The 20842-nt window shown below is 40.1% G+C and overlaps 1 protein-coding gene across 1 annotated transcript in view; it reads left to right on the top strand.

Annotated features, from left to right (window-relative positions):
* The first annotated feature begins 2746 nt into the window (after window positions 1-2746).
* The window catches only part of LOC102871407 (ornithine decarboxylase 2-like), a 97578-nt gene continuing 79482 nt past the window's right edge, over window positions 2747-20842 (top strand). The window contains exon 1 of the mRNA XM_006894594.1: window positions 2747-2899. Within this exon, the coding sequence (XP_006894656.1) occupies window positions 2747-2899 (153 nt within the window). The remainder of the gene's footprint in view (window positions 2900-20842) is intronic.

The raw sequence follows: 20842 nt of genomic DNA, 5'->3' as shown, positions 1-20842 counted from the left end.
CCTGTTTCAGCTTTCTGCAGGTGGAAGTCCAGTTCTACCCACACCATCTGTTGAGGATTTCTGACATTTTTTAATGCAAACTCTTTACCTTAAATGGTAGAATATTTAGGAATTTTCACAAAGTTTAAAAAATAATTAAGCATTGTTTTGGAGGGTTAAGAAATAGAAAGGCATATGAATATGTATATGTATAGAGATATGCATATACATATGTGTACACATACAGACTTGTTCTAGAACAGTAAAGCACCCTGCAATTTAACCCCCCCCCCATTGCAATGATTGCCTTAAGGAGTTTACTAGTTGTGTACATAGTATGTTTAATAATTAGCTACACTGCTTCCCATTTGATTAAAGCAATGGGAAGCTCACTGTGACCTAACAGTATCTGAAAGTGTGTGTTCAAACCATATATGCGTGTAGAGGTTGTATGGATAAAAGTACACATGAAAGGAAAAAAGCTGCTGCTCTTCTTAGTAGGCCAAACGCTCAGGTTAAACAAGAGATGAGTGTTACTGTAGGTTTTGTTTGTTTTATTTTTCCTGAAAAATTGCTACTTCTATTGTGGAAGACAAAATCATTTCCATTTCAACCATTTGTCAGATTTATTAATATTGGACAAAATCAATACATTATGAAAATGAAACAGATCTATAGTTTTGGGGCAAAATTATAAAATTAAACATGTAGGGAACCTATTTATATAATACTATAAAGTATTTCTTTGAAGAGAGATTTGATGAGATGGAGCAATTCTGTGAGTGGAGTGGTGAGAATGAGTGTGTTTGAAACAGCAAGGTTGGCACAGGATAGAACGGCGTTTAGGGCTCTTATACATAGGGTTGCTATGAGTTGCAAGTGACTTGATGGCACATAACAACAACATACAAAGAAGTTATTACCTACATGAAATATATAGTTAGACATATTTTTTTCATCCTGGGTGCCAAGAATATATATTAAAAAAAAAAAAAGAAAAAGAACTGATATATTTAACCACAATGTGCTGTGTGATTCATCAAACAGCACCAACTTTCATTTCATGAAGTTCATCTATTGACTTTGATTTAAACTATCACTTGTTTTATCATATGGCAACATAAGTCATGTGGTCAAAATGTAAAGATTTTGAACTAATTTTTATTTAAGCTGTGCTGTCTTATTGTATTGCCTTTTCAAAGTGCTGCCAGTTGAAAAGGGAAGTATTATGTTTACAAATCTGTTTTGAAATGTTTGCCAAAATTTTGGTATTATCTTTAATAAAGATGTTTGTCTCCAGCATAAAAAACAAAACAAAACAAAAAAACCCGCCCAAAACAAACAAAAAACCTTCCAGGACAGTTCTACCTTGTTTTATAGAGTCATAGTTATCAGGATCATCTTGACAGCATTAAGCTTGGCTGGGTTGGATCCAAGATCAAACTGATCAATGAGCTCATGTTAGAGCTTACACTGATGTCACTGTAAACACATTACACTTGAGGACATGACCTTCTCTGCTATTCTTGCATTTTCCCCCCTGCCAAGTGCAGAGCTAACAGAAAAGACAGTGGAGTGGTCAACTATCTGATGGCCTTCCTAACCAAGTACAAGCACAAAGATGGGGTACGTTAACTGATATCCTAGAGGTGGAGCTGCCCAAGGTAGAGGAGTCAGGCTGGCAGCACCAGAGAAGTTGTGATCTCAGAAACTCACACAAAGGGGGAGGGCTGAGAGGAGGGTGTAAGAAGGTGACTGGACACAGAGTGACGTAGGCAGACTCATTTTTTTAATTCCAGGAATTACTAGTGAAGCCTTTAAAACTACAGCGGAAGGCAGGAGACAACCAGCCAACTCCCAAGGCGTCGACCAGGCTCACAAGTAGGTTCTGAGGAGCTGGCTTTCTTCCCAGGACAACAGCTGGGTTACTAGGTGATCTGGAGAACTCTGGGTCCCTACTTCCTATCTGCAAAGTGAGAGTTTTTCTAGCTGGTCATTTCTGACCCCACTTTGTGCATCTGTCTTGTGGACATGCCTAGGAGGGTTGGAACTCCTGATCTGAGAAGTTTGGGCTGAGCCTGCAGGATTGCCCAGGGATTTAGAGCAGAGATAGCTGGATCCTACCCGAGATCTGCTCTTCCCATAGGGATTCACCTGAAACCCAAGAATTGACATTGATCCTGGCCACAGGGAGCTGTGCCTGAAGAGACAGGTTGCAATAGATACAAGGTGAGTCTGAGATTGGAGTTGAGGCCATGACTACAGTTATAACTGTTGGAAAAGAGGGTCCTGGACTCATGTCTATGTGACCAGGAGAGAACCAGTGCTGCTCGAGGGAACCCAGATTCAGCACAGTGATGTACTGACCATTTGATGACCTTGGGTAAATTCCTTCCTCTCACTGATCCTCTTTTCTCTATCTGCAAAATGAGTGTTTGGATCAGAGCATCTCTTAAATATTAGGTCTAAAGGAATGTTATCATCTCTGTGTCTCAGTTTTCTCTTCTGTAAATGGGAGCATGAACGTGGAAGAGTCTGGAAGAGGATCTTCCCATTCCCTCTGCACATCTTTCTTGATTCTCATCCCAGTCTCTGAAGTAGACTGGGCCAGACTGCAGATGGGGCAGTTCCTGAGAACTTCAGACCAGTGTGTGACTGGATGGAGTGCCAAGGACCTGTGTGACCTAGGACACTAGTTCCTGGGCTAGTAGGATGATGGGAGTAGTTGTTTAGAGGAGATGAATGTTCAGAGCAAGCTCCTTTTAGGATGCAGCAATTGGGCCGAGAAGAAGACTTAGTTGGAGTGTTGGAGCCAAGTGTCCTGACTCAGAGCACCTGGCCAAAGGAGCTCATCCCCCTGGGGCCAGGAGACTCAGCCCTCCAGGTGGTCCTACAGAAGATCCAGGAGCTCTCCAATTCGGTAAGAAAGGGAGACAAGGTAGATTAAAGAGGAAGAGAAGGGGATGGAATGGTGTGGGGAGGGGAAGAAAGGAGTCTCAGTTCTTATTTGTTTTGTTGTTTGTGTGTGCCAGCCCGTTGTCTACAACTCATTGTGAGCATATGAACAATAGAACTTTGCCCCATGTGCACCATCTTCACCATCGCTGATATGCTCCAGACCATTGTTACAGTCACTGTGTCAGTCCATCTTGTTAAGGATCTCCCTCTCTCTCTCTCTCTGAACCTCTCCCTTTCCCAGCAGGATGTCCTTTTCCGAGGACTGGCTTCTCCCAACAACATACTTAAAGTATATGAGACCAGTTCCATCATCCTTGCCTCTGAGGAGAACTTAGTTGCACTTGTCTCCATTGTTTTTGTTTTGACAGTTAATGGGATATTCAATACTTATTTCCATCCCCACAATTCGAAGACAATCTAGTCTTCTTCTGTTATCCTTATTCATTGTTTCTGCTTTTGGGTTTCCCAGGCTGTAAATCACATAGGAAGAAATTGCTCATCTTTTCCCTCAGATCTGAATCCCCAAATATGAAACATAGAGAAGGGAAGCCTTTGGGTTAGCAGCACAATTCCCTACAGACCACATCACCAAGGGAGCAAAAAATTGAGTTTTATATTTTATAAGTTGATTAGACTCAGTCTCACTCCAAGGTTCTGGTATGCTGCCACTTGAAAGATTATCACCCGTACTTGATGATGGAGCCCTGTAGATTTGGGCCACAGTGGAGATTTTCCTTACGTAGTCCTCTGGCACTCTTGATTTGGGTCAGAGCCACCTCGAGCTCCCTCAAGGATTGAGAATCTGTGTAGTCTTGTCCATCTAAATCCTTATGTTAGCCACTTAATGTACGACTTCTGGGTTCAGAATCTGCCCTTAGTAGGACCTTAAGCAATTTTTCTTCCCAGTGAAAGCTATGAAGTCCTGCTCCTGACTCACCAGGGTCCTGCTCTCTCCATGCTTGCTACCTTCCACCCCCAAGCTCCGCATGGTCCTCCAGGTGATCTCTGGACAGATTCTCAGCTCTATTACTATCCCCACTCCTTTTCTTTCTTTTTTTTTTTTTTTTTTAGTATATGTGCTGCCGAAGCGAGCACTATTTTCAATCAGAGGGCTTCTTCTTATTCTGAGATGATTCTTCTATAAGTGTAGCCTTTTCTAAGACACAATATTTAAGCTCTGGCATTTCCTTTCCTCAAAGGGTAAGTGTCTCTAAGAAAGCCACAAAGATGTCAGGCTCCTGCATGGTCACATGCTTCCCCATGCACACTGGCTACAGAGCCAACCACCAGCCTCAAAGGAGTCACTCACTCTCACTTATTTCTATCAAGTCAGAATTGACTCAGCTGACCCACCATTTGGCTTCTTAGGCTGTAAATCACACAGGAAGAGATTGCTCATCTTTTTTCCCTCAGAGCTGAATCTCCAGAGAGGTGAAACCTTTGAGTTAGCAGCACAGTTCCCCATGGACCACATCACCAGAGCTCTTTATCAGAGGAGTAAAAGAGAGGAAAATAGATAATATTTCAAAATATCTGGAGATAGAGGGTTCACCTGAAGCCGTTCATTCTTAAAATTGAGTCTCCCAGCAGTAAGAACCTGGGAGAGTTTGTCCGGATGTGAGTCTCAGTGGTCTTGTCTGTGAGATGTGGATAGTTTATAAAGAACCTCCAGTTTCCAGGCAGCGTGCCTAATCATTTGCTTTGTTTTGGGGTTTTTATTAATTTTAATGAAAGTTTACAGAGACTTGGGGTTTCCAGTCATTAATTGTTGCACTTTTCTCCCTGCCCACTCCCTCTCCCCCAATTCACTTTTCTCCTTGATAAGTAAAAGAAAGACTCCTTCATTGCTATGCAATCCCTCCCCCTAGGTCCACTGCACTGTGCAGCCTTCATTCTGGACTCCTGTCATGACAATAATACCTAATCATATATCCCTTTTAAACAGTTCTCTCCCTCATCTGTTGCAATGCAATATACGTCATTCTGCCCCTTCTTCTCTGTCTTCCCTCAACCCCAATGTCAGTCCTGTTTTACAATTGTGGCTCTATGCAATATTTGTCCTTCTGTGACTGAGATCTATCACTCAGCATAATGTCCTCTAGGGTCATCCAATTTGCGTAGTATTTCATGAGTTCTTTGTTTTTCAATTCAGCATAGTATTTCATTGTGTGAATATACCACAGCTTCTCTATCCATTCATTTGTTGATGGGCACTTGGGCTGTTTCCAGCTCTTTGCTATTGTGAACAAAGCCCTGATAAACATGAGTGCGCCTATATCTGCTTGAATGTCAGTTATGGCCTCTTTGGGGTATATTCCCAGTAATGAAATTGCTAGGTCAAAAGGTATCTCTATTTGTAACTTTTTGAGAAAGCGCCATACCGCCTTCCACAGTGGTTGTACCATTTTACACTTCCACCAGCAGTGAATAAGGGTTCCAGTTTCTCCACAACCTCGCCAGCATTTGTTGTTTACTGTTCTGTTAAATTTTGCTATTCTGACTGAGGTGAAATGATATCTCATAGTTGTTTTGATTTGCATCTCTCTTAGAGCTAGGGATTTTTAACATTTCTTCATGTGTATGTTTGCCTTTTGAATGTCTTCTTTGGTGAAGTGTCTGTTCATATCCTGTGCCCATTTTTCAATTGATTTATTTACTTTTATCTTGTTATGGTGCTAATCAGTTGCCTAATGAGACTGTATTGCATCAGTTCAAGTGGCTGTTTCTCTCTGACTTGGTAGAATGAAGCTCCATGAGGATAGGGATGTTTTGTTCACTGCTGTCCCCTCTACTCCCATCCTAAACTATAGCCTGGCAGGGACTAGGTACTGGGCATGTGTCTGTTAAATAGGAGTAGAATAAATGTCTAGAAGCTTTTTTGATCTGACAAGTTTCCCTTTCCTACCAAGGAGAGAGGAATCAGTCACAAGGTACTAGAGAATGGTGATTAAAGCAAGTGCCTCAGAATTAGAAAACATACTGAAACTCTATCTTTGTCATGTACTTGTTATAAAACCTTAAGCCCATTACTGAACTCAATGGGTTCTTTCCATAGCCAATTACCAGTAAGACAGATGGATTGGAATATACAAAGCACTTTATTACAGATCTGGAAGGTCAGAGAACATCTTCTCAAAAGCTGTCTCCCCATCTGGGAATGGTCATTAGGTTTTTATACTTGGGCTACATTTTTTTTAGTTACAAGATTTTTACATTTAAAAAGAACAATGTACATATAGCTACTAGTAAACAGAAAGCTTATGAAATAGTTAACATATGACAGAGAAAAACAATTTTGAAAAGGTAAGTACTAATCTAGGAAAAATTAATTTCTCTTCCTGGCAACTTAAAGTACAATTTACATATGACTGAGAAAAACAGGTTCAAAGAGGTAAATGCTAACCTAGGAAAGATCTATTTCCTCTCCTGGTACATAAGCAGTTTAAAGTACTTTACATGACTAAAGGGGGGGGCACATCTAAGGCAAAGTAACTAGTTTTGGATGCTGGAAAAAATTGATGTCAGTTTTATAACTATACTAAATTATATGTTTGGATATTCTGAATTTATTAATACCACCCCATCATCTCCCCCTTCTCCATTCTCCCCCTTCTTATATCAATCTTGTTATCTATGAGACAAACCTTCTCTGTAAATATTCATTAAAATCACAATTAAAGTAAAATTTTCTTTTTTAAAAAATAGACAAATATTCTGGGTTGATCCTTAGGAGAGTAGGGCTTCTTTACAAAGTGATTGTCTCATTTTATTTGTGGGTCCCCCATTTGGGAATAGAGTCTGCACCTCATGCTGAACAGGGGCATTGAGATGAAGAGAGAAGGAGAACCCCCCTGTAACACTTTACTGGTGGTCTTGAGTTTCTTGAGAAGCTGCATACCTTCTTGTTCAGTTAGAAAATATTTTCATAGTGTTTTCTGCCCTCTGGACTGTAAGGTATCTAACAAACAGGAAATGTAGACATTGAAAGGTTTCAGATCAAAGCCAAGAACCACGCCAAGGCAGAAACATTTCTCAGAGTTTCTTGTACTCCCTTGCACTCCCGGCTACTCAGCAAGGGGAGTAGCCCTGGGGGTTGGGCTTAAGGGCTTATAAGGGGTCGTTGCAGTGGTTCATTGAGGCATAAAGTTTTTGATCTTGGGAAACTGGTTCTGGGGAATGTCCTGACATGGGATTTCTGAGGTTTCAGAAAAATGTCCTGACATAGGGTTTTCTAAGTTCTAGTTTTAGGGAAGGTCCTGACATAGGATTTTCTGAGTTCTAGTTTCAGAAAATGTCCTGACATAGGATTTTCTGAGTTCTGGTTTTGGAAAATATCCTGACATAGGATTTTTTTTAGTTGAGCTTCAACCTCCATTTTTATTTGTAGCCTAACAGACATAAAAGTAAAGAGTGTTACAGACTGCTAGGTTTTTCTACTTTCTTTTTTTTAACCACATGTCGTAACAAATTAGTAATACTTTAGTGGAATTCTAATACGCAGGAACAGCATTAAATGGTCACTATAACTTGTCTAGGTTGTTGTTGTTATTGTTATGTGTCAAGTTGCCTGCGACCCACAGTAACCCTATGTACAGCAGCTCTGAAGACTGCCCTATCCTGAGCCAGTCTCACTAATTCTGACATGTCAACGCTCATTGCTCATTGCACCAGTTCAATCCATCTCATCAGGGGTCTTCAGCTCTGGTGCTGTCCCTCCACCTTTCCGAGCATTATGTCCTTCTCCACAAACTGGTCTCCCTGGCCACATGCCCAAAACATGAGACAGTTTCAAAATCCTAGTCTCCAAGGAGAAACTTGGTTTCACCCTCTCCAAGACAGACCTATTTGTTTTCTTGGCAGTCCGTGGTATGTTCAAAAGTCTTCTCTAGCACCACAATTTGAAGGTATCTATTCTTCCTCTGTCATCCTTAGTCATTGTCTAGTTCTCTGATGTATAGTAAGTAATTGCAAAGACCATGGCCTGGGTTAGGTGTATGTTAGTGTCTGGACTGGCATTGTTGCTTTTCTTTACTCTAGAGAGGACCCTGACAGCAGATTTTTCCCAGTGCAAGTCAGTTTTTTTATTTCTTGACTGCTGGTGCCAAGAGTATTGATTATGGAGCTGAGCAAGCTGTAATTGTTAACAAACTATAGTCCTTGACCTTCTTCTTCTACTTGTCTTAAAGGCAGTTAAAATATTATTACTCCTGTCAGCTGTTAGCAGTTGAACTTCTCTATTGTGGTTAAAGGCTCAAATCTTTTTATTTCCTCACTTCTTAGAGTTAAGAATTAAAACAGTTATAAGTAACTATGTTGTTGCACTGTATTTAATTTACTAGATTTTACTCATTTTAAAGGTTATATTAAATATTAACTTTTAAAACAAACAACGTAAATGAAGGAGGAGGGAGCATTTTTTTTTTTTTACTTCATGAGTCCAGTGGCAGTGGTTGGCTAAACTTTGAAGCTCCATTCATCTTTGCTTCTTTAGCTGGTAGTCATATTTTTTTCTTGTGGCTGTGGAGCAGGGCTCGGGGTTCAGGTTCTGCAACAAGACTCAGTGTAAAGATTACCTACATGAAAGAGAGCAAACCTAGAGAGGACAAACTTGTAAGTTACAAGGAAAAGGACTTAGGAGGCATTACATACAAGTGTACTGAAGAGGAGATAGAGGAAAGTAGCTTAGATAAAATTTCTCCTACATGATTTTATGGGCTTAATTTAAGCCTGCTTCTGGTGCTACTTTAATTCAGAATAAGACTAAAGCAACCCTTGATTTTACTAGGGCTGTGTTTCCTGACAGGGCTCAGTAGTTCACTTCACTTCCATTGTCACTCTTCAGAAACTCAAATTTGAACTTTGACTCTTCGGGCTATTTTTTATGGTTTCCTAGGACTTGAATTAGATCTTGTCAGGCACGTCCTGCAAGAGACTCCCACCTGCATACTCTGGAATTTAAAAAGTAGTTACTTGCACAGGCAATTTTGCTTTAAAAGCAGACACTATCTTACTGGGCAGACCTGCATAAAAAGAGTCATTTTTCTCCTTTTTCCTCAATAAAGAACCCTGGGGTTAGAGTTTCAGGAAGAACTGGTTTTTCGGTTATTCTGAGATCTTGAGCTGTCATTGTTGCCTGGGGTTCTTGATGTGTGTTTGAGGAAGGCAACAGGGGTGACAGAAGTTACTGACAAACCAGACTGAACTTCCTCCGACTCTGGCCTTTTTAGTCCTCTTCAGTTGGATCAGTAAGTTCAGCCATCGTTCCAACTGAAGAGGGCCCTTCCCAGGACTCAGATTGACCTGCTTTTAGTGTCCTTGATTTTTATAACATAATATTCCCCATTTGTCTCTGTCTGGTCTACTTTATCCTTTCAGGTGGTTTTCTCAAGGTGCCATAGTCCTTCTGTAGTATTTCAGCACTATCTGGAGGTGGCTGGCATTCTTGATTGTGGCTTACCTTTGTTGTGATGTTAATCATCTGAGTTTGTGTCAATGCTCAGCCCATCTTTTGTACTTTCCTCCTAATTTCAGGGATACTCAGGTTAATCATTCAGACATTAGTTGAGTCTTCTGGGCCAAGATCTGTGAACTTATAGAAAGCTTGATGCACTTTTCAGAAATTGGAAAGGATTTCCATTTTGTTGCTGCAGAATGGCTCCTGTCATTTTCAGGTTTATCTGTTTGGAGCTTCTTTTCTCTTTTCTTCCTCTTGGCATTAAAGATTGTACTTTCTGTGCGGCTTTTACCATAGGCTTCTGCCATATGAATGCTAATTAGGCTTAGTGAAGCAATTGTCTTGAAATAATCCCAATGAAGGCAAGCTGCTACTATTTGACTCTTCCTCACCAGCCAGAAGCTTGATTAACAAAGCTTGAAGCTATGTTTACTAACCAAAGAAAATAATGATTATCAGATCTGTTATTTTAATAGTCATCTCACTAGGAAGAGTCTAAATTTTTCCACTTTGATCTGAAGCCAAGAAATGAGAATGTTCTTCATAATATCTTTGGGTTGTCCATATACTTTAGAGTCTCTGGGTAACTACCCCAGAGGGTATTGTTTGGTCTTGTTCTGAGTAGCCCTGGTGAAAGGATATGAGATAAAAAGATTGTCTTTAAGCCATTTTCCTCTGTTCTTCTAGGGAGTGACACTGACTCTAGATTTTTACTACTAAGTGTCATTGACATATCAAAAGCCACTGGCTTGGAAAAAAAAAGAAAACACAACCAAACCCAACAAATGACTGCCTTGATGGGTGCTATCTGAAATTTATACTTTTTTCTTTTTTGCCCTCAATAAGCAATCTCCCTCTATATTCTTATTTTTTATGGTATAGAATGCTAAAGGCCAATGTGTACAGATCTTACTCAATTTCTTTTGAACTTTAGTGAAATAATGTTACTTGCTGAATAATTTAAGGATCTATACAAAGGCTTCTTTTTCTTTTCACTAAAATCCAAATAATATACAAAGGCTAAATTTTTAATGAAGTAAAAAAGGAAAATATTCTTTTGGCTAAGAATCCATATTTGTTACAATTCCAAAGAAAGGTGACCCAATATAGTGTTGAAATTATGAAACAATATCATTAATATCACATGTAAGCAAGATTCTGCTGAAAATGATACAAAACCAACTGGAAGAACACATCAGCAGAGAACTGCCAAAAGTGCAGGCTGGGTTTAGAAGAGATAGCTAATATTAGATGGATCTTGGTTGAAAGGCAGAGAGTACCTAAGAGGAATATCTGCATTTCATTGACTATGCAAAGGCATTTAACTGTGTGAATGACAGAAAACTGTGGCTGACTCTGAGAAGAATGGAAATCCAAGAACACTTAATTGTGCTTATGCAAAACCTATACTTGAGCTAGGAGACAGTCTCCAAACAGAGCAAGGAAACACTGCATCATTCAAAATCAGAAAAGGTATATGCCAATATTGCATCTTATCTCCACATATTTTCAATCTATATGCAGAATAGATTGTGTGGGAGGCTGGACGGTATGAGGAGAAATGTGGCATCAGGATTGGAGGTAGACTTATTAACAACCTACATTATGCAGATAATACAACCCTGTTTGCTGAAGCTGAGGAAGACCTGAGGCATTCTCTGCAGATAGTCAAGGACTGCAGCCTTAAATATGGATTGAAACAACAAAGATTCTCACCACTGGACCTATTGGCACCATCATGATAGATGGTGAAGAGATTGAGATTATTAACAACTTCAGTTTGCTTGGCTCCACAATCAACACTCTTGGTACCAGCAACCAGAAAATTAAAAAACAAATTGCATTGGGAAAGTCAGCTGTCAAGGACCTCGATGGAGTGCTGAAGAGCAATGATGTCAGTCTGGAGACTAAGGTGCACCTAATCCAGGCCATAGCCTTTGCAATTACTTGCTATGCATCAGAAAGCTGGACAATGACTAGGGATGATAGAGGGAGAATTGATGTCTTTGAGGTATGGTATTGGAGAAGAGTAATAAATGTACCATGGACTGCTAGGAGAAACAAGAGAGGGTGAGACCAGGCTGCTCCTTGGAGGCAAGGATTCTGAAGCTTCATCTGACATACTTTGGGCATGTTGCAAGGATGGACCAGTCCTTGGAGAGGGACGTCATGCTTGGGAGGGTAAAAGGACAGCAGAAGAAAGGAAGACTCTTGATGAAATGGATTGATTCAGTCACTGAGGTGGTGGAGGTAAGTATGTCAGAGACAATAAGGTTGGCACAGAATAGAGCAGGGTTTAGGGCTGTTGTACATAGGGTTGCTATGAGTCTCAAGTGACTCAACAGCACATAACAACAACCACAACAATTATATTAGTAAATAGACTAATTATACAGAATATATTTTCTGACAGACTTTCTCCAGAATGGAAACTTTTGTTCTTACTTTTGAGCAATGATCTAACATGAAATAAACAAAACTGTTAATGCATATGCAGTCCTTAGATGTGATACAGATACATAATCATCAGATTCAATACAACCTTTACTCATCAGTTACAATACAAATCCTACTCATCAAATACAACACAACTTCTACTAATACAATCAGAGCAGATACAGGCAGGCATCACAGTGCTACTGTTGTGGCAGAAAATGCGAGATTTAAACACTCAGCTAATATTGGAGATTAACCTTTTATGATGCGTGGGTTAAGAAGGTCAGTTATTGCCCATACTGTTTTGACACCGAGGGGATGCAAAGATTGGGTTTATATACAGAGATTGGGCATGGTGGTTACACGAAGTTTACTGTGGTTGGCAATAGAGATTTCTTTACATTCAGGAGTCATTATTGTTTCTGACTTGTCATGGGTGTCCAGTTAGAGAGTAGTAGCCAAATTAGGTCAACATGTAATGGGAAACATAAACTTGAGCAACACATATTATTGCCAAAATTTTTGAAGCATACATTTCTTGAAATGGTTGTCAGAACAAAATGGCTTCTCTGATGCTAACATATAAAAATGGATTCTCTAAGGCTTAACATTTAAGCTGCTACTACATTCCCTCCTCCTATTTATGCACACTTAAAGCATGAGTGAGCTTCAAGGTCTTCAATTGCTAAGGGCTCATAATACTGAGATAAAAACAGAAGTTTAATAGACGCCATCTGAGTTTGCGCAGACTGGGTAATATGATTAAGGACACATAGTCTAGTTAGGAGGAGGAGGAACAGAAGTATTAAGGGTCTTGAGATTCAAATGAGTAAGAAAGTTATGTCGGGATTTCAATTAAACATTTTCTGATATTAAGACTGGATTTTTATCCTGTAGGGCTTTGAGGTTGTTTTTTACTTTTTGCTGAATATTAATAATAATACTTGGTGACTGGCATAAAAACTACAGGTTTCTCTTAAAGTAGCATACAACCCCACCCCATGACCCCCAAGAGAGAAACAGGAGATATAAACTTTATCAGTTATCTAGTATAACTTTGGCTAGGGATTTAACTTGTTTATGCAGAAGGGTAATGGCACGCTGAAAGCTGTTAAGATACTTGCATGTTTCTTTTGACTAGTTCTGTAGTGGAGAGCTGCCGCTCCAGCAATACTGAGACCTGAAGGAATGGGTACTACATGGAAGGTGTGTTTGGCAACATGGAGGCCTGGCAGATTAATAAGTTTTAACTCTTCTTGGCCACTGTAAACATACATTTGAGAGAGAGCTTTAACAAAGATACATAAAATTGGCCTGGTTACTAGTGACCTTTGAAGACATTTTGTGAGGCTATCTGTACAAGTTAGTTAAGTGCTGTTAGGGGCAATATAGCTTAGGGAAGTATCAAGAATGGCAGTTTTCATACATGCCAACTTGTAGGGTGGCTTAGCACCTAGGCAAAGCTGGCAATCAGAAGCAAGTCCAGGATGGGTCATGTTGAGGAACATATTCCTTGCAGAGAGCTTGGAGACCAGAGTGGGCAGCCGGATTACAACCAGTGACTGGTGATGGGAGAGGAGTGCTGGGTAGTGCAGGGTGCTGGTTGAATTCCAATTCAGCTAATGATTCGATAGGTTTTACAACTGTCTCTGCATGGCGTAGATGACACTGAATGGTGAACTTTAGCAGGAGTGGTATACATCATGGGTTAACAGTCCACTTTGGTCATTCGGATGCCACTTCCACTCATGAGAAATGAATCCACAGGTCTTGGAATTCTGACTAGAGGAAAGTAGTCAGGATTTCTTGTCATGGTCTGATTCACAGAAGCAGTAAAATTTTTTTTACATCTTAACAACAGAGTTTTCTGGCTGAAAATTTTGACAAAGGGTAGACAAAGATTAACAGGGAGATTGGGTAAAACAAATACTTTCATGATTAAATCTAGTATCCTAGAAAGGGCAGGTTAAACATTCTGTAAGCAAGAATCTAACAAAATGATTTGAGTGTGCACATACAATACTGAGGAAATTTTACATCATTTCTTTTTCTTGATTTTTTCACTTTTGCCAATGTTGAAACAATATCCCTGCTAACACTGAAACAAGAATGCCAACATTCTTTATTAATTGTAAACTAAATCTGAAACCTGGCTAGCTTCCTTGGCATAACTTTGTTAGGGTGGGTTTTAGAATTCTGTTTTCTTTTGGATTTTTTAATTTAATTTTTACTTGTCTTGAACTCTGAGGCTTATAGGCTGGATGGAGTTTTTTAGGTGGCCCCTAAAGCTTTGGAGAGATTGTAGACACAAATGCTGGGCCATTGTCTGAGCCAATTGACAGCGGCAATGTACACTAGAGGACTATTTCTGTAAAAAAAGTTTTACAACTTCATTAGTAATTTTGGTGCACGTGGGAGAGCTTTACCTTACCCAGAATAAGTGAGCAGCTACAAGAAGGAATTTATAAATGAGGGGTGCTGGCTTGAGTTCAGAAAAATTTACTTTTACAAGTTGTCTGGCGACAGCTTTGAAATAAATATTCTTGCGTTTGTCAGATCTTACCATCTTTTGACTAATGTAATTTTGGTGGGTTTTGTTTTGCAAAGTCCTTTTTTGTCTTTTGAATATTCAGTATTGTTTGGCAGGATAGGGGCCAAAAAGGATTGGGGTGGGCTATGTGGCTTCAGCGCAGACAGCAGCCTGCCAGCCCAAGGCATCTGTTAGTTGATTTCTTTTTGTCACAGGTTCTTCTCTGGTCCAATGTCTTTGGCAGTGTTGCCTTTGACTGCATCCATATTGCTTGTAGAAAGTTTAAAAGTTCAGAAGCATTTTTAACAGTTTTTCCAGTGGCAGTAAGGAGCGCCCTTTCTTTGTAGAGTGCTCGATGCACATGCACAGTCGCAAAGGCTTAACCACTGTCAGAATAAATGTTAACAGTATTACCTTTAGCTCACCAAAAGGCTTAGATGGGGGTGATGAGCTCAGTCTTATGGGCTGAGGTCCCTGTCAGCCCACACAACATTATCTGTAGAGGTTGCCACCCCAGCTTTCTGAGATCTAGTATAAATGAAACTGCTACCATCAGTGAACAAAGTTTCTGCATCTAGGAAGGGACAGTCCTTGAGAACTGGTCTGGAGGAATAAACAGTATCAAGAACCTGTTCACAATTATGTTTCATTGTATTTTCAGAGTCCAGGAATAAGGTGGCTGGGTTTGGCGTTCTCATAGTAGTGAAGATCAACCAGTAGAGAGGAGGGTTTTAATGGCATGCTGGGTTGTTGTGCTGAGGTCCTCCTCCAAGGTGAGTTTACTAACAAGGTAGAGGTAGCAATTGACTGCAGGCAGGCCAGCCAGCCCTGGGCAACTGGATTCAATGGCTTTGAGATATAAGCATTTGGGTTAATACTCCTTTTGCTGCTTTAGAATGTTCATGGACAAAGAGGAAAAAGTCTTGTTACATCTGGCAGTGCTAATACAGGAGCATTAACTTTTTGTTTCAGGGTATAGAAGGCATAGTACTCTTCTTTATCCCCAGATCAGTGTGCTATAGCTGCATAAAGCAGATTTGCTACCTCTGCAAATTTTGTTATCCAGAGTCTGCAATACCCTGTTGTTCCAAGAAACCCTTGGAGTTCTTTTTTAGTGGCCAGCACTGAATATGTAGGATAGCATTTTTCCAGTCTTTTAGTAGTTATCAGGTTGGCTGACATATTTTTGTCCTTTTTAAGGGACACATAGGTTTTTCCTTATAGCAAGTGGAACAGTTATGTGTGTTTTGCAGGCAGTTGACATCAGTGTCTACAGCAAAGAACAGGTTATCAGCCCATTACAGAAGATTTCTAAAAGCTCACTAGTATTTATACAAGCAAACTCCTCAAGCTTCTGGGGCTTTTTGTGGATGTCCGTGGCTGATTGAGACACAAAAGTGAGATTAAGAGCCCTAGTGTTCTCAGGAGTTATTGGATCAAAAAAGAGGTGTTTGTACATTTGAAAAGTTTTGGAAAGCCTCTCCAAAAATGTCCTGGGGATTCTTTTGGACCCTGCATTACTTTAGTAATTTTGCTTAAGTTGGTAGCTTTCTGAGCAGTTCCTTAGAGACCTGACAGTAAAGCTTGGCGGTATGCATATAATGACCAGGGCCCTGCAGTGATGTTTGGCATCCCACTTAGGACAGCTAGCAGGCACGATTTTTTTTTAATTGCTCACACCTTTCTTGAGTTGTTTCTGGGAGATTTTCCAGGGTAACTTTTTCAGCAGCAGAGAGGATACACTTGTGTTTAGAGAGGATTCAGAAGTTTCCTTTTTGGGCAGGACAGGCAGCGACTTAGAGGGGTCTCTAATTAGGGGTAAGCAGCCAAAGAAATTAAAAATTAGAGGCTTTTGGCCATTTTATTGCACTGAGTTGAGTTAATTCACACCAGAGGAGAGAGGGTGGTCTTTTCCATATTTACCCTCCATTCTATTTTGTTTTCTGTTTTACTTAGAGAGGAAACAAGCTCAGATGAAATCCTAACTGAGGATAAGGAGTTCAAATAACATTAGAAGAGACAAGGGTTTTATTCTGGGTGGGTTTTCCCACCTCAGATACACAGCATCAGAGTCTACATTTCAACTCCCAGGTAATTAGACTTTCTGATTCTTCCAGCTGGGATTTTGTTAAAGTGTAGGTTCTGATTCAGCATATTGAGCGGAAAGATAAATTTTCAGCGGGGAGACTCAATGAGAATGAGCTGGTCCAAAGCTCTAGAAGGGAAACATAAGTCCTTCTTGCCTTCAGCAGCTCCAAGACTGTTGCCAGGGACTAGTTCTTGGAGTGCCAGGAACAGATCAGGAGTTCTGAGCACAACAGTGCCTAGTGATTATTTTTTCCTAGTTCTCTATGTGGTGCAACATAACCTAAGCAACTCCCCCCTTGCCCAGAGGGCAAGAGAAGAACACTGGTTTATAGCTACAAGAAGACAGTAGTGACAGAAAAAGCCTCAGGAGGGCCAGAAGACACTGAGTTCTTACACAACACACTCTGTGTCCCAGATTTTCTTCTAGATTAAACATCTTTTTTACTGTGTCTTATTCAGGCTCCAGTATAGAGAGAAAAAAAAGAATGGGGTCAGCTGCAGAGGACCCTGTACACGGACAGGTTGGTGGAGGACCCTACACAGGAATGGCATGGCAGACCCAAAGGGGAAGGGTCTTCTTGAGAATTAGCCAGGAATTAATATGAAAAAACTGATTCAGATGACCAGGGCTTTTAGTAACAAGAGACTAGACTGCTCCCACCTTGCACAAATTGAAAGTGCTAAGGGAGCTTTGGTGGCCTAGTGGCAAGAAGCTGCACTGCAATTCCAGAGGTCTGAGGTTCAAATCCACCAGATGCTGTCCTGGAGAAGGAGGGGCAATCTCCTCCTGTACCAGTCAGATCCAATTTGACAGTAAACACACAAAGAAATATAATAAGATAAAAAAATATTTTTAAAAAAGAAAGTGTTTTCTGAAAGCTAGTTGACAGTAAAGGAAGGCCATTCCACCTTGCAAAGCATGTAGAGGCAGACAGCAGACATATTAACTCTGTAATTTCCAAATAATCTTTTAGAAAAATTCTGAACTAAACAGACCATGGGCTCAACTTAAACTGAGAGGAAGAAAGTTAACAGGAAGAAGAGGGAAAAGTGGCGACAGAGTATTAGATAAAAGAAAGGAGAAACAAATTAAAAGAGGATGGATTTAAACAGAACCTCACCCTATTGCTTGGGGAGCACCCCAGTGGTTCAGTCAAAAGACAAAGGGGGGCAAGGACGAATTCAGAGGCCACACAGGCGTCCTCCTGACCACATCCCTCACTGGAACTTAGGTCCTTTTTGGGTTAAGGTTGGCTTAAGGAGCACTGGTTCAAGTCCCAGGCCACAAATGTGGTTAATATAGTTATGCCATACGACGTGACCACAGAACTGCAGTTTAGGACCCAATCAGACTCCATAACTTGGGGTTACCTTGCTGTGAAGCAGCCGGTTTCATGCACACACACAATCACTCAACCAAGCAAGCACTCAGAGGTTATTGACTTCCCTCCCAATAAACCTACAAAGAGACAAACAGATAGACATACAAACCAGAAACCCAGGTAAACAAGACCAGAAACCAGGGACTTACTGACCACTCACTTCCGAGTTATGGCCAGTAGTCACAGTCAGTTTACATCCAAACTTACTTGACTGTTACAGGAATCAGAATTATGGACTGTTACAGAAACAAGAATTACAGACCATTTCAGAAACCAGAATTACAGAGAGTCAGACTCACCAGAGATTTTCTTGATGAGGTTTTGTTGATCACAAGAAAGAGCACTGGAAGTCATCTCAGTCCCAGTCACTAGAGCCATGCACTGTTTCCCATTTCTTCTCCAGAAGCAGTGGCTGGGACTGAGTGAGTCCTGGTTGCTCAGTGCAGAAAACTTAGAGAAAGAGCTGATGATCTCGCTGAGGTCTCCAAATGTTGTGGCAGAAATGTGAGATTTGAACACTTAGCCAATATTGGAGATTAATAAATCTTTTATTACACACAGGTCAAGAACGTCTGCTATTGCCCAAACCATTCTAATCCCAAATGGAAGCAAAGATTGGGTTTATATACAGACATTGGGCATAGGAGTTACATGAAGTTCATTACGGTTGGCAGTTGAGATTGCTTCACATTTATTTGGGAGTCATTATTGTTTCTGACTTCTCATGGGTGTCCATACCCCAGGCCAGGTACAGTGTTTAGTCAGGGAGTAGTAACCAAGCTGGGTCAGAATGAACTGGGAAATACAAACCTTAGCAAAATGTATTAGTGTCCAAATTTTTGAAGCATACATTTCTTAAAATGACAATCAGAACAAAATGGCATTTCTGATGCTAATCTATAACACAATATTTTTTCTCTCTTAGTTTATTTACAAAATTTGAATATAAATTTCAACAAATTCTTTCCATTTCCCTCACCTACCCCCCATCAAACTGCACAACACAATGATTAATCACCCCTTCCCCCTTCACATCCTCATCCCTCTGCTTCCAGCCTCTCCGACCTCTCCTGGATCCCTATACTCATTCTACAATAACAGATTTATATGATATTTATCCTCATGGGACTGAGTTAGTTAACTCACATAATGCTCTCCAGTCACTCCCAAGTTAGGTAATAATTTACAAAGTTATTGCTCCTGCATGCTGCATAGTATTCCACAATTTCCCAACCTGTTCATTTGTGGTTGGACATTTGGACAGTTCCCATGTTCTTGTGATAGTGAATAATGCTGCTATAAGCATTGGTGTACAGATCTCAGTTTGTGCTTCAGTTCTCATTTTCTCAGGGTATATTCCAAGTAGTGGAATAACTGAGTCATAGGGAATTTCTTTGTTCAGCTTTTTGAGGAAGCACCAAACTGTCTTGCAGAGTGGTTGTACCATTTTACAATCCCACCAACAATGTTTAAGAGTTCCTATCTCTCCACATCCTCTCCAACATCTATTACTTACTGCCCTGCTAAACTTTGCCTCTGTTACTGGAGTGAGATGGTACCTCATTGTGATTTTGATTTTCATCTCTCTTATTGTCAATGATTTGGAGCATTTACGAAAAACTGCATTATGAAGAACAGAACAAAGCTACAGGTTTCTATCTAAAGTGTGACAGAAGCCAACACAGGCACATTGTGCAACAGATACAGACTTAAGTATATAATTAGGAAATAGGCACCTTAGTGCAACAGGCAAAGCTAGATTTTCTCTCTCATTCCCACATTTGGAATGAGTCACTCTCTTTCATTCACTCCCAGGTTTGGAATGAGTGGTTCTCATCAACTCACTCCCAGGTTTGGAATGAGTGACTTACACCAGCCCATTCTCACAGATTCAAGAATGAGTGAGTTTGACCAACTCTCTACCAGGTTTGGAATAAGCAACTTACACCAGCTCATTTCCAGCTATCAGGCACACATGTGCAGTCCTCAGGGATGACCAGAACCAACAGGAATTTTACCAAGCATGCTGTTACCAGATAAAGTGCATGGATTCATGAAGGCAATAGAGGATGCCAAGAACCGATATCTCAAAGGTCAGAACAACAAACAGATCTCATTGGCATCTTTGGACATTTAAGATACCTGCTCTTGGGGTCCTCCTATCAGTGAAATTCATAATCATTCAACAAGTAAAACTAAAGTTGCTTTCACTTATGAGGTAAATTTGAATGTCCCTTTGTGCTCCCCAAAATGTTACTGAATGCAAGAGTTTCTTTCCTTAGCCAATTGCCAAAAAAAACAAAGGGATTGCAATATACAAAGCACTGTTACAGATCTGGAAGGGCAGAGAGCATCTTCTCAAAAACTGTCTCTCCGTCTGGGAGTGGTCATTAGGTTTTCATGCTTGAGTTAAATTTTTGTTAGTTAAAAAGTTACAGGATTTTTACATTTAAAAAGAAAAATATACATATAGTTACTAATAAACAGAAAACTTATGAAGTAGTTAACATACGACTGAGAAAAACAATTTTGAAAAGATAAATGCTAATCCAGGAAAAATTACTTTCCCTCCCTGGTAAACAGGAAGCTTAAAGTACAATTTACATATGACTGAGAAAAACGGTTTCAAAGAGGTAAATGCTAACCTAGGAAAGAGGCAGTTTAAAATACTTTACACGACTAAAGGAAGGTAGAGGAGAGAATTCTAAGGCAAAGTAACTAGTTTTGGATGATGGAGAAAATTAATGTCAGTTTTATAACTATACCAAACTGATATATTTGGAAATTCTAAATTTATTAATACTACCCCATAAAGTGTTTGTACAACAGAACACATTTACATAACAGAAATGGCAAAGGAGGTTGAGTTTTCAAGTATGGAAATACAAAGGAAGAGGAACAGTTGTAAGGAGACACTTGTGATTGGGACATGGAATGTGAGAACCATGAATGTAGGAAAATTAGATATTGTTAAGGAAGAAATGGAACGCATAAATATTGACATACTAGGCATTG

This window comes from Elephantulus edwardii, unplaced genomic scaffold (genome assembly GCF_000299155.1).
Source record: "Elephantulus edwardii isolate Elephantulus edwardi_28Jun2011 unplaced genomic scaffold, EleEdw1.0 scaffold00146, whole genome shotgun sequence".
Classification (NCBI taxonomy): Eukaryota; Metazoa; Chordata; class Mammalia; order Macroscelidea; family Macroscelididae; genus Elephantulus; species Elephantulus edwardii.
The sequence above is the reverse complement of the archived record's forward strand: the minus strand, read 5'-3'. Positions and strand labels throughout refer to the sequence as shown.